Source organism: Python bivittatus, unplaced genomic scaffold (genome assembly GCF_059951505.1).
Source record: "Python bivittatus isolate LINGU-HERP-01145 unplaced genomic scaffold, Pbiv_v1 ctg000610_np1212, whole genome shotgun sequence".
NCBI classification, from domain to species: Eukaryota; Metazoa; Chordata; class Lepidosauria; order Squamata; family Pythonidae; genus Python; species Python bivittatus.
In genome coordinates this window covers 30,980,915-30,996,902 of record NW_028277088.1, presented here as the reverse complement: position 1 = coordinate 30,996,902, position 15,988 = coordinate 30,980,915, and the positions used below count along the sequence as shown (strand labels likewise).

Here is a 15,988-nt window from a genome sequence, read left to right as displayed (position 1 = left end):
CTGGGTTTTGTATTCTTATGAAGAAAAATCTAGTCTTTTTGACTGTATGTCCCTTTGGCTGAGCTTTCTAAAAAAATGCTACTGAGTTTTTAGCATAATGATCACCAAGATATCTTTTTATGCACTTTCACAATATACTTCTAAACTGATGTTCGTAATTGAGATCTGTACTGGATGTATGTATCAGATGAGATAGATAACTCCTGAAATTCTGGAAAAAGTAGTAGTCAGAAAATTAGCATATAGTGAGTAAAATTGAATCAAACCTTTATCCTTAATATAGTGCTTTATTTTTGTTTGTAGAAAATGGAACGGAATACAAAAAATGGGAAAGTTATACAAAATGGCTTCTCATCAGAAATGTGTGTTGGGTAGTCCCCTCTAACATTTTATGATTCTATTAGAATTAGCAGCATAAGTAGATGAGGTCTTACTTGTTCAGGAATTAAAAATATAATTATTGTTAAGGAAATTTATTAGATATTTTCTTAAACAGATTTTCTGGTAAATGAAAGGTACATATGAGGAGTGATGCTCATACAACAGTTAGGAACTGGGTACCACTTATGAAATTGCATCAATTAAAATTGTATAATGAGTTTTATTTCATCTGTAGAGAGAAAAACATTTACAATTTGAAGAGCAGTTCATTTTTTATTTAAAAGATTTATATGCCTTTTTAGAATACATAATCTCAAAATGAACAACAAAAATTACTGTAATAAAATATCAGAAGTATAATATAATAAGACCAATATTAAAAAACAGTAGTGAGTAATGAAAACAAAAAGCCAAATGTGGCATAATTGTTAAGTTCATTGAGTGACTTTGGCCAGTTATGCTCTCTCAGATCAACCCATCCAATAGTTGTGGGGAAAACGGGTGTACATGCCACCTTGAGTTCCTGGTGGAAAGGTGGGATTAAAATCAAGCGAAATTAAATATAATCTTATTAGCAGTTCAGATTTCAAATAGCATTTCATGCAGGAGAGCTCACAAGACAGGTATTACAGACAGGTGCTGATTTTGAAGAACCTTTTGGAGATTGAGTTGAAAGGACTGCACTGCCCTAGTTGTAAGTCTCTGTTTCTGAAAACATATTGCAGCGGCCCAGAATTGCTTGGTGTGCTATGCAAACTTGGTTATCACATTACTGTTATACAAAGCAGAATAAGGTTGCACTAAATTATATTTGTTCTGGGATTGAACCATTATTTTTAAAAATAATTTGTTATTTTTATTCTAACAAGTAGCTTCTGTCTGCCAGGTAGTTTAAAAATAATTGTGATCTAAAACATTTCATTGCCTTTCCAGTCTGCAGTAGTATAAATCTTTGCAGTATATAAAATATGAGATACATTCAATAATATATATCAAATTCAACCTTACAATAGATCAGAGATAATATATTTCTAACCAATAGCCTATAATGTCTTTAATTACTATCCTTTTGTCTTTTAAAGAACTCCATAGGAGAAAAAATCAGTAAGAATGGCAGCATATACAGGTAGTCCTTGACTTATGACCATTCATTTAATGACTGCTCAAAGTTACAATGGCATTGAAAAAAGTGACTTACGACCGGTCCTTGCACTTATGACTGCTGCAGCATCCCCAGGGTCATGTGATCAAAATTTGGACACTTGGCAACTGGCATGTATTTACAATGGTTGCAGCATCCTGGGGTCACAGGATTGCCACTTGCAATCTTCCCAGGGGGCTTGTGACAAGCAAAGTTAATGTGGGAAGCTGGATTTGCTTAACAACTGCGTGATTCACTTAACAACCATGGCAAAAAGGTCGTAAAATCAGGTGTGGCTCACTTAACAGCTGCATCGCTTAGCAACAAAAGTTCTGATCCCAATTGTGGTCGTAAGTAGAGGACTTCTTGTAAAAACATTGCAGGTTGTAGTTTTAAATAAAGGAGAAAACAATTTCTGAAGTTTGATTTCAGAGGTTTTCCGGTTTAGTGCAAAGTGCGGGTTAAGATGTTAGATACAGTACAGTTACATTTACTATGAACTTACTGTTAAAGAACTAATTGAAGATTTCAGTAAGTACCATTCTAGATACAAGCTGACTAACCAGAAATACATATGTGTTTGATTAATTAAATAATGACTGTATGTTTTTAATAGTTTTAGTTAAGATTCTGTTTTTTTTAAAAAAATAGTTTATATTGTTATGAATTAGGTAATCTTATCTGTATGAAGAATTTGCCATATTTGTGTTATAAAGTTCTTAAAATATAGGTAACTTGGCAAGTTAAGACTTGACAGGAAATAAATTGCCTCTATCAGATACCTGCTTAGTTCTTTCAACCAATGTTTATCTAACAAAAGACACAAGTATTTTGTTTTAAAATATAATAATTTAAAACCTCAATAGTTACAAAATAGGAACAGAAACCAAGTCGTCCCATTGATTTCTATACAAGTAACCTAAATTATGTTTAAATCCTTCCTATTTGAAGTTATGAAGACCTGAAAAAAGAGGAAAAAAAATATAAGGGGACTTCCTAATTTTCCATGTTTTTGTATGGGCCTTTATACCTCTGTTCTTTTTCATCAGTGGAATTTAACACTTCTTTATGTTGACTGTGTTATGTTATAGAATAGCCATATTATAGGATAGCCTGGTAATTTGGAATATATTAAACATTAGCGATAAAATTCAGCAAAATAGTTAAACTGAAGCATTTTAGATTAAGAATATTGACATACGGATTATTAATATCTTTATTGGAGCAGCTCTAGTCTTCCAGAGAGTAGAATCAATCACCTGCTTACTGTAAGTTCAGGAATTAAGCTCTAGTTTAAAATTGTTTCATTGTAGCTGCTGCAGTCTTGAATCTGTTAACCAGTACAATACTTTTGTAGCCTGGCTAGTATACAGGTACATCAAGGCCAAAGTGATGATAATGTGTCAGGAAGCAGAAGCAAAATTACTCAGTTATGATTGTATCAAAAACAGCAAATTTGAACCTTTTGCTAGGAACAAGCATGCCCCTGTGAAAAGGTTCAAAATGGCAGTATAAATATTAAACTGTCAGCAACGTTAGATGGATCAGACCAGGAAATCAACTCCATTAGAAGGGTAAAACTATTGAGATTGGCTATTATAACAATCTTGTAAGTTTGATTGTGCTATACCTCCTCCTCCTTTTTTAGTTTAGCGAATTAGAAAGGCATCTGTCTGAGCTACTTCTGAATGTTATCTGGCTATTTTGGACTTTAAAAATGCTTCAGCCCTTTTGCCTCGATCCTGCATATCTCAGACAAATTCATCTTCCTTACTCTGCGTAAGTAGTGATTTTGCTGGGCAGTCCAGTGCAAATCTTGTTGCTTATACTTTCTCTGGGGAAAATAGTTCAAAACATCTTTTTTAATTGAGTCTAAAACTGATGGCATGAAGTGGGAAATGTGATCTATGTATACAGTGCTTCTATAAGGTTGAAAGAAAGATTACATGTATGTGCTTGTAGGTGCAAAGAAGATTGTGTATTTGTACTCTTTAGGTCTATACTTAAGTTTAACATAAATAGGATTGAATTCAAATGTAAATGTTTATGAATCAATGTGGTACTGTCCATACATAATTACTTATTATGCCAGAACGCATTTATAAGGATTATGTAAAATTAAACCATACGATGTTGGTGTTAAAAGGTTTTAAACTAACAAGAAGCAATATAGCTGTAAGTGGATTGCAAGTCCAAATTCTTATATTTTTATACTGTTTTATATATGTGTTGTTTCATTGGATTGTTGTATTCCGCCCAGAGTGAGATGGGCAGCCATACAATTGTGATTAATAAATAAATAAATTAGGGTGCAGAACCTTACTCAAATTTTAATCTCAAGAGGTATCCATCTAACAGTAGTTTTAGAGATGTGCATTGTTCTGAATTGTACTTGGATTTTCAAACAACTGAGAGTGCATAGGTATCATCCCCAAAGTCTCAATTTACTATACCCAAGTAGGGCATTCACCAGTAGGAAGACTGTCCTGAGAGTTATGCTCAGTTACTTACTTAGAAATTTCCATCTTATCTTTAAACTAAAAAGAGGGACAGAATGCAAAAGTACACAAATATTCTATATTTTGCTGTTTCCATGTTTTAATTTAGTATGAACTCAGCATGGTATCAAAAAGAATCCCTGATAACTATGAGATGGATAGATGAAATATTTTCTGAGTGCTTTGAAAAAAAGGTTTATAGCCTTCTCCTTTATATTTCTTATCTAATCCACTTTTAAAGTCACCTAAGTTACTGGTTACTATTATAATTTTAAGAAGTGAAATCTATAGCTTAATGATGCAATGTGCAAAGAAGTACCAGTTTTTGTCTGAACAACATTTTGGAGTTTTTTGGTAATAAAAATTTGGAATAGGTCATACTTCTTCCCAACTCCTAGTCTGTGATCTTGGTTTGCAGGCTAGCTTGAATTAAAAAAACACAATTTCTTATTGTAAACTAATATCAGAAAAGGGAATTGCAGTGGGGATGCATGAAAGGGTGAATACACAATCTCAGCCCCCACTTTGCTTTTTCATATACTGTACTGTAATGTCAATCCATAGTTTATCTTTGGATCAGAATTCTCTCACTAGAAATCTACTCTGTTTTAGACATTTCTGATGTGTGGTTTGAATATTGCTAGGGATTTGGGCTGTTGTCTGACTTTTTTAGCACTGCTTTCTCACTGACTCATACATAGATAGCTATGGAGAAAGATTAAATTAAAAATGATTCATCTTACAATAAGGACAGAGAATTAACTAATGCTCTTTTCTAGTAATCCAAATCACAGACTTTATGATTGGAAAAGCACCTCCTGATCAGAAAATGCATACCTTCTTTGTGACTTTAAAAAAAAAACTTGTTTTCAGGAGTCCATTACAGCTGTTCCTCTTATATTAACATTTTCTTAGCACTCTGTTTTTGCTATCCTGTTCAGGGACTGCATTGGTTATACTCATGAGAAATGTTTTATAAAGGTGGCTTTAGGCCTAGAAACAAAGATAGTTGGGGATGACCCTTGGAAAATGAGGTTGATAGTTGTTCTAATACCATTTTCAGTTACTTTAAATATAATGCTCAGGATAATCCTTGCTTGAAACAAACATAGCCGTATGGTTTTTTGTTTTGTTTTGTTTTGTTTTGTTTTTTTGCAACAGCCATTTGGGCATTTTCTACTGATACTGCTAAAGACCCTGTAATATAAAACCATACTGAAAACTTAGTGCTTTTGTTTTAATGATCATATTCTCATAGGTCTTGGGTATGCAAGCTATATGCTGAAACAGCCTATAGATCCTACATAGCAATACACTAAACCTTTTGGAGGACAAAACTTAAATACATTTTTCAGAAAGCTAGATTTTTGTTCATGAAATTGGAGCCAGGATTATGTGTTTTTAAGGAAAACCAAACAGCAAAAATATGATAAATATGATGTATTAAATAAAACATCTGGTCATGGATCATGATAAAGGCTTTGATTTGATTTAATAAATAAATCAGTTCTTCCTCTTAATTAATGTAAATTGGTCCCATGGATGATACATGTAGCTGGATTATAGAGGATGGGTGATAGTTTTTCAGGATTTCTTTTTTTAAAAAATTTGCTAGGACCCTTGTGGCTTATGTGGAGTTTATGCTTTAAGGAAGAGATGGAAGGCTGCAGGTTATGTATATTTTTCTAGTAATTTTCCATGGGAAGGAAAAGGAAAATGAACACATTAATTTCTAGATTGAATTAATATACTTAAGAAGATGGGGGACTCCAAATGTCTCACCAAAAAAAAAAAAAAGAAAAGGAGCCACATATTTTTTATCCTCCCCTTCTTTCACACATCCCTACTTATTGAGGCCTCAGCTGCCAAAGAGTTCCCTGGAGAATGAACTTGTATATAACCTGGCATTAGTTTTATTTATTTAATTCTATTTTGCTGCTGCCTGGCTCCAGAACAACCCTGGGCAGCTCAATATAAAAACAAGACAAATACAATAAATAAGAAATGCAACAGGGAAAATAACAGAATGATGATCCTGACACTAAGCACAACACAGATACAACAAATATCAAACACCTCTTTGCTTTGTATTCTGCATTTTAATTATTGTTAGACATTTGAGTGCTTGGTTCAGTTGAAACATAGGATATAAATTAGTATTTCACTGTAAACTCTATTTTTCTGCTTTTTTACCTGTGCAGTGGATACTTACTAGTCAGATTCAGATTGTTAGTTAATTGACTGATTGATTATATGCCATTAAGTCAGTGTTGACTCCTAGTGACCACATGGATAGATTTTCTCCATAACAATCTGTCTCTAACTTGGTCCTTCAGGTCTTCCAGTGGTGCACTTACTGCCACTGTTAATGCAGTCCATCCACCTTGTTGCTAGCTTTCTTCTTCTCTTTCCTTCCTCCATTCTCAGCATCAGAACCTTCCCCAGAGAACTAGATCTTTGCATAATGGGTCTGAAATAGGATAATTTGAGTCTGGTCATTTGTGCCTCAATTGAGAACTTTGGGTTAATTTGTTTGATGATCCATTGATTTGTTTTCTTAGCTGTCCATGGTATTCTCAGGCATTTTCTTCAACACCAAATTTCAAAAGCATCAGTTCTTCAAAGTCCAACTTTTGCTTTCTAGAGTGTCACAAGAAATACCATTGCCTGTACTATTCTGGTCTTTGTGGGTATAGACATGTCCTGACATCTGAATACCTTTTCCAAGGCCTTCATGGCTGCTCTATCAAGTGCTAGTCTGTGGCATATTTTTTGACTGCTTTTCCTTTTATTGTTGATGGTTGATCCTAAAAGGCAGAAGCTATCTACCACTTCAGTATCTTCATTGTCAATTCTAAGGCAGGTTGAGGTACCTGTCGTCATGAGTTTGATCTTCTTTATATTTAATGTTAGTCCCATTTTTTGCACGGTGCTCCTTGACTTTTATTACTAGACCTTGCAGATCTTTTGCATTTTTGGCTATCAAAGTAGTGTCATTAGCATAGCACAGGTTATTGATGTTTTCTTCCTTCACTTTTAAAATCACACTCATCTTCTTCCAATCCAGCTTCCCTTAATATATATTCAGCATATAGGTTGAATAAATAAAAGGAGAGTATATAGCCTTGTCTCACTCTTTGTCAACCTGGAGCCAATCTATTTCACCTCATTCTGTCCACATTGTGGCTTGCTGACTTGTATATAAATTTCACATGAGGGCAATGAGATGTTCTCGGATTCCCATATTTCTAAGTACATTCCTCAGTTGACATGATTAACACAATCAAAGACCTTTCTATAATCAGTGAAGTACATACTGATTTCTTTTGGGTATTTGTTAGCTTTCTTAGTTATCCATATTGTATCAATAATAATGTCTCATGTTCCTCGCTCTTTTCTAAAGCCAGCTTAAGAGAGTGAGTTTAATGTAGAATTTTGTAGTAATTGACAATTTAATATTCACTAACTCTCATTCTTATTGGGAGCTAGGTGCAACGAGCTAAGCCTGAGCCTAACATATATATGTATGATACAATTAGGATCACTCAAAAGGTATTTATATTTACCTGAAATAAAGATTATCTTAATTTAAGATTATTCTCCTTTCTCCAAAAAGGAACAATTGATTGAAAAGAATTAAGAACAGAAACAAAAATCTTGGAGAATTCCTTTCCTCAATAAATAAGTGTATGCAGCATCTTTGAATTACATTTCCAAAATGATAATTTGTATTAATTGAATTAATAGCTGGTATTTAATATATGGTGCCTGTAAGATCCTCTGTTTATAAAATCAGTTGATCCCTCATCTGCATGTACGATTCATTTTGCCTTTCATACAAATCACTCTAGCACCAGGAATGCACAAGTTTCCCCTTCTCCCTTCAAAACAGCAAAAAAAGAAGAGGAAAAAAGGATAGAGATGGAATTACTATGTATTATTACTATTTATTAAACATATATGTCAGCCAACTTCCAGTGACTCTGGGCGGTTACAAAAGCCTGGGCAAACATCCAGATCTTCAAGGCACTTTGAAATATTGGCAGGGTGGAAGCCATCCAGATCTCAGGAGAAATCTCATTCCTTTTTTTTTTTTTAATATTTTTATTAAAGTTTATATATATAAAAACTAATACAGAACTAAGAAACCCCATTCCTGAAGGGAGGCACTGCTACAGAGAAGGCACACTTCTGGGGTCCTGATAGATAGCATTGTTTAATTGAAGGACCCCAAAGTGCACCAACTCTGCCAGATTGAATCAGCTCGGTAGATACTATGGGAAACAGACAGCCCCTTAAATAGCCAGGTCCTATGCCGTGTAGGGCTTTATAGGTAACAACCAGCACCTTGAATCGCACCCAAAAGCAAACTGACAACCACTGCAGCTTGCAAAACAGAGGTGTTAAATGGGCATACTGAGGCATGCCCATCACTGCCTGTGCCACTGCATTCTTGGCCAGGTGAAGCTTCCAGGTGGTCTTCAAAGGCAGCTTCAAGTAGAGTGCATTTCAGTAGTCAGTCCATGAGGTGACCAGGGTGCAAGTGATTGCCTGAAGGGCCCCCCTTACCTAGAAATGAAGGGAAGTAGTAGTTGCACTAGGAAGAAAAGAAAAAACTTGGAGATGCAGATAGAGAGAGAGAAAGGTAACAGGACAGGGAACAAAGAAAGACAAGAGAAACCCTGTTTTAGGCTTATTTTTTAAAAAGAGTTAAATTCACTAGAAAAATAGCTTATTCCAAGTGAAGGCTAATCTTTTAGCCTTTGGAGAAGTTCAGCAGTTGTCTGTTGCCATTTGCAGTTCAGCCTATTCATTTGTTTTCAACAGTGTCATCTTAGCAAAAGAGAACATCCCTCCCCCTATTCACAGGTAATGTATTGGGGAGGGGACTTTTCAAGTTAGCCACAGTATTTTACACAGAATATAAAATAAGCAGAACCCTTTGCAGTACTATATTTCAAAGACTGAATTCCAACGGTTTGCTTTTGACGTATCTAAGAATGTGAGAAAAATATTTTGAAATAAAATATGGATTTAAAATACTTGTTAATAAAATATGTATAGATGTTTGGATAATACAGATAGTCCTTGCTTAGCAACCACAATTCAGACTGGCGAAATCATCGCTAAGTGGAAAATCGTGACTGCGAGTGGGCTTACAATCTTATTTTCCCTTCAGTTGTTAAGCAAAGCGATGTCACTAAATGAACCACAACTGGGCTTAATATTTTGCAGTATTGTATTAACTTGCTTGTCGCAAGCAAAAATGTGCGTCAGTTGTGAAGCATGTGAATGACGATCATGTGACTGAGGGACGCTGCAATGGTTGTAGATGCAAGGATTGGTCGCAAAGTTATTTTTTTTAGCACCATCGTAACTTCGAATGGTCACTGCATGAGGCAGTCAGTACAGTGCTTTCTGCAGTGGAAATAAACAATGCAGAGTTGTTATCTTGGGTGTGTGTATGTATGTGTATATATATAAATAAAAATCAGGATAAAATGTTAAAAAATCAGTGAATTGCAAAATTCTATCTAAAATTATTAAGAACATTTTCCTGATTAAGATGTGCTTTCTGATACACTTCATTACTGAAACTGGTAGGAAAATGCAAAAATATATTTAGATATTGTTCTAAGCTTTACAGATTAATTGAATTTCCTTTTTTATGCACATTTCAGAATTATCGAATTACATGTGTAATTTTTAATAGAAGTGTGAGCAATATTTTGAAGTCCTGGTACAGTTGTGCTAAATGCACATGTTTATTGAAAGTTTGAAAAAGTACATGGCTGAAGGACTATAAAGATTGAATGTTGTGAAAAAGAATGGAGAAGTTAGCGAATCCTGAAGAGCTTCCTTTCTTATACTTTCTTCTATTCCCTTCTTCTTCATTTTTCATCTTTAATTTTCATGACAGAAGACATGTTTTTGGTGACCTCAGTATGGAACAGTGTGACTGGTAGGTTTAGATTTAGATCCCTGCCAGTATGTTTCAAAAGGCAACATAATTAATTCCGATCCATGTGCCTAAGGGGAGTTAGGGCTTCTGTTTCTCAAATAGCAGTGCACTGTGCACACAGGAAGTCACTTTTGAAATTGAATCAAAAGCATTTGTGTTACAGCATAGTGAGAATAAAAAAAATTAAATCCCACAGGGCGTGCCTTGGGCATGTCTAAAGTAGCTCTTTGGATTCCATCCAAGTTGTACTGGCCATAATTCAGCAAACAAAAAGGCTTGCATGTTCCCACTATGATTTTATGTTTTATTTTTTAAAATTAAAACTTAAAGGGGGGGAGTAGCTATCCAGAACTGAAACTAAAAGGCTAATAAAGAGGATGTGAAATTTTAAAAATTATTGTACAGAATTTATCTTCACTGTTTTAAGCATAGTATGTCAACAGAACTGTACACACAGATACTTCAGAAGGAGCATTTCATAGCATCTCTCTCTTTTTAAAAATATTTTAACTGCTGGGTATACTGTTTGCTCTTTCTGGGAAATAAGACTGGTCTTGTTCTTCAGTGTATGTTTTTAATGTAAGGATTTTTGTCCCAGTATTTTTCTTATACAACACTCTCAATTTACAGCAGTGAAAATTAATGATAAAGTATAAGAAATTTAAGTAAACTACTACTATGATAAAACAGAAAGATTCACAAATGAGCAAAGACATCACAAACTATATTGTTCAAATTGATAAGATAAAGCATGAAGACTTAAAAAAAAGTATCTACTGAAATATATTAAAAAGTTGGACAGCTGAGCTTCCCAAAAGGTGAGTCTTCTGAGATGGACTTTTCTCTTGTCTGCATTTGTAATAATTAACTCTTAAGAAAAGTTTTTTTCACCAGATATAAGGGCATGGGCAGGCAAATGCAGAAGGAGGTGATCCAACTGGGTCCATGTCGTTTAGGACTTCACAGTTAATCACAGATGCTTTGAATTGTGCTCAGAAGACATACATTCAGTGCAGCTGTTTCAGGAAAACAGGTGATTCCATGACAGAAAAGGATAATGCAATCCCATTGTTGCCATCACATTCTGGACCAGGAAGTTTCAGAGAATAGTTCAGTAGTAGCTCAGTATAACTCACATTATCCGTGTAAATGTAACTAAGGCATGTGTCACCACAGCTACATTTGGCTTTTTCAGAAATACAATGGTGCTTAAAAGTTTGTGAACCCTTTTGAATTTTTAGTATTCAAAATTCAAAAGGATTCACAAACTTTTAAACACCATGTAGATTCAGTTGGTACGGCAGCCTAAACATGGCAAAGGTATACCTGGCTACAGTTATACCTGAGCAATCAGATGCAGTTGCAAACCAACAGAAGCACAAACTGCTAACTTCCTCCTTTAATAAAGATATTATCATATCCAAAGCATCTTGAATTCCTGTTCCAGAGCCCCATTTCTGTTCCGTTGCTGACAGTGACATCAGGAAATAAAAATACAGCCAGAGAAGTCAGGAATCTTTTTGATCCAAATGTTTTGGGGAGGGATTGATTTAGTCCTTCTATTGTCTCCTTTGAATAGGATAGAAAATAGAGATGCTATTGAATATAATAAATTAATGAAAACCCATTCCTAGATGAGGTCTAGAAATGTTATGAAGATATTGAAAAAACCAAGAAGCAAAGCAGAACTGTGTGAAACCCTGTGTATCAGCTCCCAAGAAGACATCCAGAAGTCTCACAGTGACACCTTTTCAAACCTATCCATAAAGAAGGGCTTTGCTAAATTACCTTCCATAGAATGAATGATAAAATCATCAATGTGTATTAAGAATGACTATACATCTGCAGTCATTTTGGGGTTAGGTTTAAACTGTCATTGGGTATAGTCTCACTAAAATACACCAAAATTAGAAAAGTTTCTGACTTCTGTATTCATTTGGTACAAGTATTTAAGAGTGCTATAATTTAAGGTTCTAAAAACTCAGTACAGAGTTGTTTGGATAAGCTGTTTTGCCAAGTATTCTTTGAATACGCAAATAAGACATTGTGTATTCAGAGAAGAAAGAAAAAAAATTTCAGTGTTTTTCAATCATGAATTAATTTTTCAATGTATAAAATCAAGCCTAAAATGTTTATATGAAAGTGGCTGATTATAAGTGAATAAAATAATTGAAAGTGCATTATTATAACAAAGCTTCTATTGGATATTTATCAATGGTATAAATTAATGGAGATAGTGAAATATCATATATTAAAAAATCCTTCACTTCTCAAACCACAATACCTGTTATCTCAGTCAGTATTAATTAGTTTGGTGCCCTTAAGTCTGGTCTGACTCCTGATGACTGGATGGACAAATGCCTTCCATCTTGACTTGTCCATGTGACAATTCACAGCTCTTCCAGGGGCATTTCCAGTGGTACCATTGATCATCTCTCTTATCTGTAGTTTTTGCTCTTTACTTCCCTCAAGCTTCCCAAACAGTTCTTTTTTGTACTCCATCTACTCAGATCACATGCCCAAAAGAATGTGAGTTTTTGCTTGCTAACAATTGTCTTGGGAGCAGTCAGTCTTTATTTCCTTCAGGACTGAAACATTGGTTGTTCTTGCAGTCTATGGTACTCTTAGTAACCATCTTCAAGCCATAATTCAAAGCTGTCTCTCTTCTTTCACCTTTCTCAGTGTCCATTTTTCACAGCCATACATTATTGCTCGGAAGACCATTGTTTTGAACTATTCTGTTTTTTGTTATCATAGAAGTATCCTTATCCTTTGTCACCTTATCTAGGTTTGTCACTAGCTTCCTCCCTTGTACTAATCTCTTATTTTACCTCTTCAGCATGCTATCCAGCTTGTATCTGTTCTTGAACACAAGAAAACAAAAGTGTCTGGCCCTAAATTTCATCATCAACTGAATCCACTGAGTAAGCATACTTTATACTATTTAGAGAATTGGATTTGTCCTTCAGTTCTATGAAGAAAAAACCCCATTCATTCTTATTCTTTTGAAAGTCCAGTCCTCTGCATTAACTTTTCTTGGAAGTAACAACTAACTTTGAAGAAAGATACAGATACTCAGCTGACTCACAAATACCTGTCCTGAGCAACAATACTTGCAAATCCCAAGGCTTTGTACATAAAAAGTAAGCTTCAGAAGGTAGTAGGACTACTCACAAGCACTAAGTCACTCAACCTTTACCAAGTTGCAGAGCAAATATAGAAGTGCTGCCTCAGAAATGCAGAAGTCTTTGATGACAAAGCCTGTCTAGATATACGGAGCCACTTTGGAGTTCACTTAAGGCTTTTAAACAGTACAGACTAGTGAAGCTGCTCCAGAAATTAATGAAAGCATTGCAAGTGCTTAAAATCAAGAAGCTTTCCAGAGATTAATGACGTTCTCTGAAGTGCTTTTTCTGTTTGCCAGGTGTTTAGAAATGACCCAGTCAAGGAAAATAAAACTTTTTTATTATTCAGGCTATGAATTGTATTTAAGCCAACTGAGAATTGATAGTTCCCCAGGGGCTGTACCGTAGCAGATATTTTAACTAGATTTTCACCTTCCCCTCTGGACTATCTGCCATCAGCAGACCTACAGGAAGGATTCCAAGAGAGAGGGAACAGCCAAGAAAATATTAGGGTGTTCTCTGCTTGCCTTATACAAAAGAGCTAGATGACTTTTTACATGTTAACAATGTTATTTGATATTATTTTGATGTTATATTGTGTCTTGAAAGATGTACATAAATTTTATTTCATTGCCTGCTACATTCCAGAATAGCATAGAACAAAATCTCAAATACTGGGTTTGTTTGTTTTTTCAGATGAACTGTTAATGTGAGATAAACTGTTGTAAAAACTTAAGTTCCATGCAATTAATATAGCTAGCTGGAATTGCTTTATTTTTGCTTTGTTGAAATGTTGATGCTTACTTTTCCTCACATTTATAGTTAGAACTATCTTCAACATTGTTGTTTTATGTATCTCAGATACATAAGAAGAAGAAAGAAAATATTAGACTAGCAAAGATAAGTACTGAAAGCATAGAACTTAATACTGGGCATATCTTCTAAGAACTTTCTCAGCAGTGTTTCTTTAATGATAATTCTAGGTTTCTTAAGAAGTTACTGGACTTTATGTAATAGAAAATGGAACATATACCTAACTGAATTTCAACTTAAAATATTTTTCCAGGTTCTTTATTTCAAAGCATTGATATCTATTATATGCAGTGTGTTCTGCCTTTATGTGTATTTTATGTATGACTTAGAAATGCATTTATTTCTTGGGTGGTGCTGTAATGTGATTTAGCTCCACGTTCTTGAAGGTCCCAAGGGTTATGTGGGGCATGAGTTTTTTTTTAGTGTAGTTAATTTCATTTTTGATGAAAGGGGCCAAGAGGTGAGGGAAAAAAGGGCTTGGCTGGTATGGAGGATATTGTAAGATCTTGATGTACTATTGCAAACAAAAAGCTTTCATGACTGGAGGCTGATGTGTCTTTAAAACAGAAATGAAAATGTAATAGCCAATCAAAATCTGAGAGGCATAGAATCTTAGAAATTTAAGTGCTAATTAAATCAATGTCATTGTTAGAATTAACAGAATTTCACACATGAAAATCATTTGGGGAGGTTAAACTTTGGGAATAACTTTTACAAGTGTAAAAAGCAGTTAATTGCATATCTAAACAATATGCATGTGGAGATTATATTGAAGCAAATACGTTTCTAGTGTCAAGAAATGCTTCAGTAAAACACTATGAAAAGCAGTATCTTAGAACACAGTCTATTCTTTTGAATATTTTTTGAAGAAGATTGAAATAATTATCATTTGCTACCATTAGATTTTTTTTCACATATTGTTTGTAATATTCAGTCGTGTTTTAACTTTGTATATTAAATAGCAATCTTTCTTTTTCTCTCCCCCTTCCCTCCCACCTCTGTCACTAGGAGTCGAAAACTTCAAATCCGAAATATCCCGCCACACTTGCAGTGGGAGGTAGGCATTCAGCTTTAAATTTTCAACCTGTTAAGAGGATAAACTGGTGGTATGTTTTTCACCTTTTGCCTTTTACCTTGCCTCTTCTCTCGCTTCTTTCCCTTCTAAATCACCTAACAGATGTAAATGATTGACAAGAACAATTTTTGTTCTTGAGACATTAATTTGCAAATTTGAAAAACAGAGGCTTCCAAGTATTTCTTGCAACTGCCCTCAATTGTGGGCAATTGGAGCTAAATGTTTTCATAGTTTTACAGTACAATCTTAGGTGAATAGTAGCTTCCTGGTTCATTTACTTTTCTCTTCGAAGGCTCATCAGTGCTTTTCTGATCTCTATAAACATTAACATTATGATAGCTATTATAAATGAAAGCTTTTCATATAATTAATCTTTTGTCTCTAATTATTTTTAAAGCACCATGCTGGAGATTCTATAAAATTTAGGTAGCAATGTATAGATTATCACAAGAATATGAGAAAACCTTTTTATTTGTCCCTCTTTATCTTGCTGTAGTTAGAGATAGGTTCTCCCAGATATAATTTGTAAAATTCATATTTGCTTTGGCTGAATAATTTATTTGGAGTATTTTTGGATGCTGAAGAGCTGCTGAAGTCTTTTGGTATATTTTATTTAGCAAAAATAGTATTTATTTACATTTTCAGGGAGACTTAGAATGTAACTAATACAAATGATAATAGAATGACATCTTAGTTGTATCAATAAAAATAAAATATTTTTATTGCCTGGGGAAAAATTATAATTTTTCATTTAATGGTGGTAACACACTGGAGCAGTTGCTGTAAAAGCCTTCTTGGAGAAGGAAGGTAAAAGTAGTTGCCATAGTGGGAAAGGCAGTTAAATGAAAGAAGGTTCATAAAATAAAGTTAGTGTACAGACGGACTGATGTGGGAATAGACAGGTAAGTACCCACAGATGATGCCTGCAGCTATTAAGTAGGTTAACACTTTCATGCAGAAATGTGATTTGTTGTTGACAGATTATTTTTAGAA

General features: G+C 34.4%; 1 protein-coding gene across 1 annotated transcript in view; it reads left to right on the top strand.

Moving 5' to 3' along the window:
* IGF2BP3 (insulin like growth factor 2 mRNA binding protein 3) overlaps positions 1–15,988 on the top strand; it is a 79,016-nt gene that overhangs the window by 14,821 nt on the left and 48,207 nt on the right. The window contains exon 4 of the mRNA XM_007425708.4: positions 14,929–14,977. Within this exon, the coding sequence (XP_007425770.2) occupies positions 14,929–14,977 (49 nt within the window). The remainder of the gene's footprint in view (positions 1–14,928; positions 14,978–15,988) is intronic.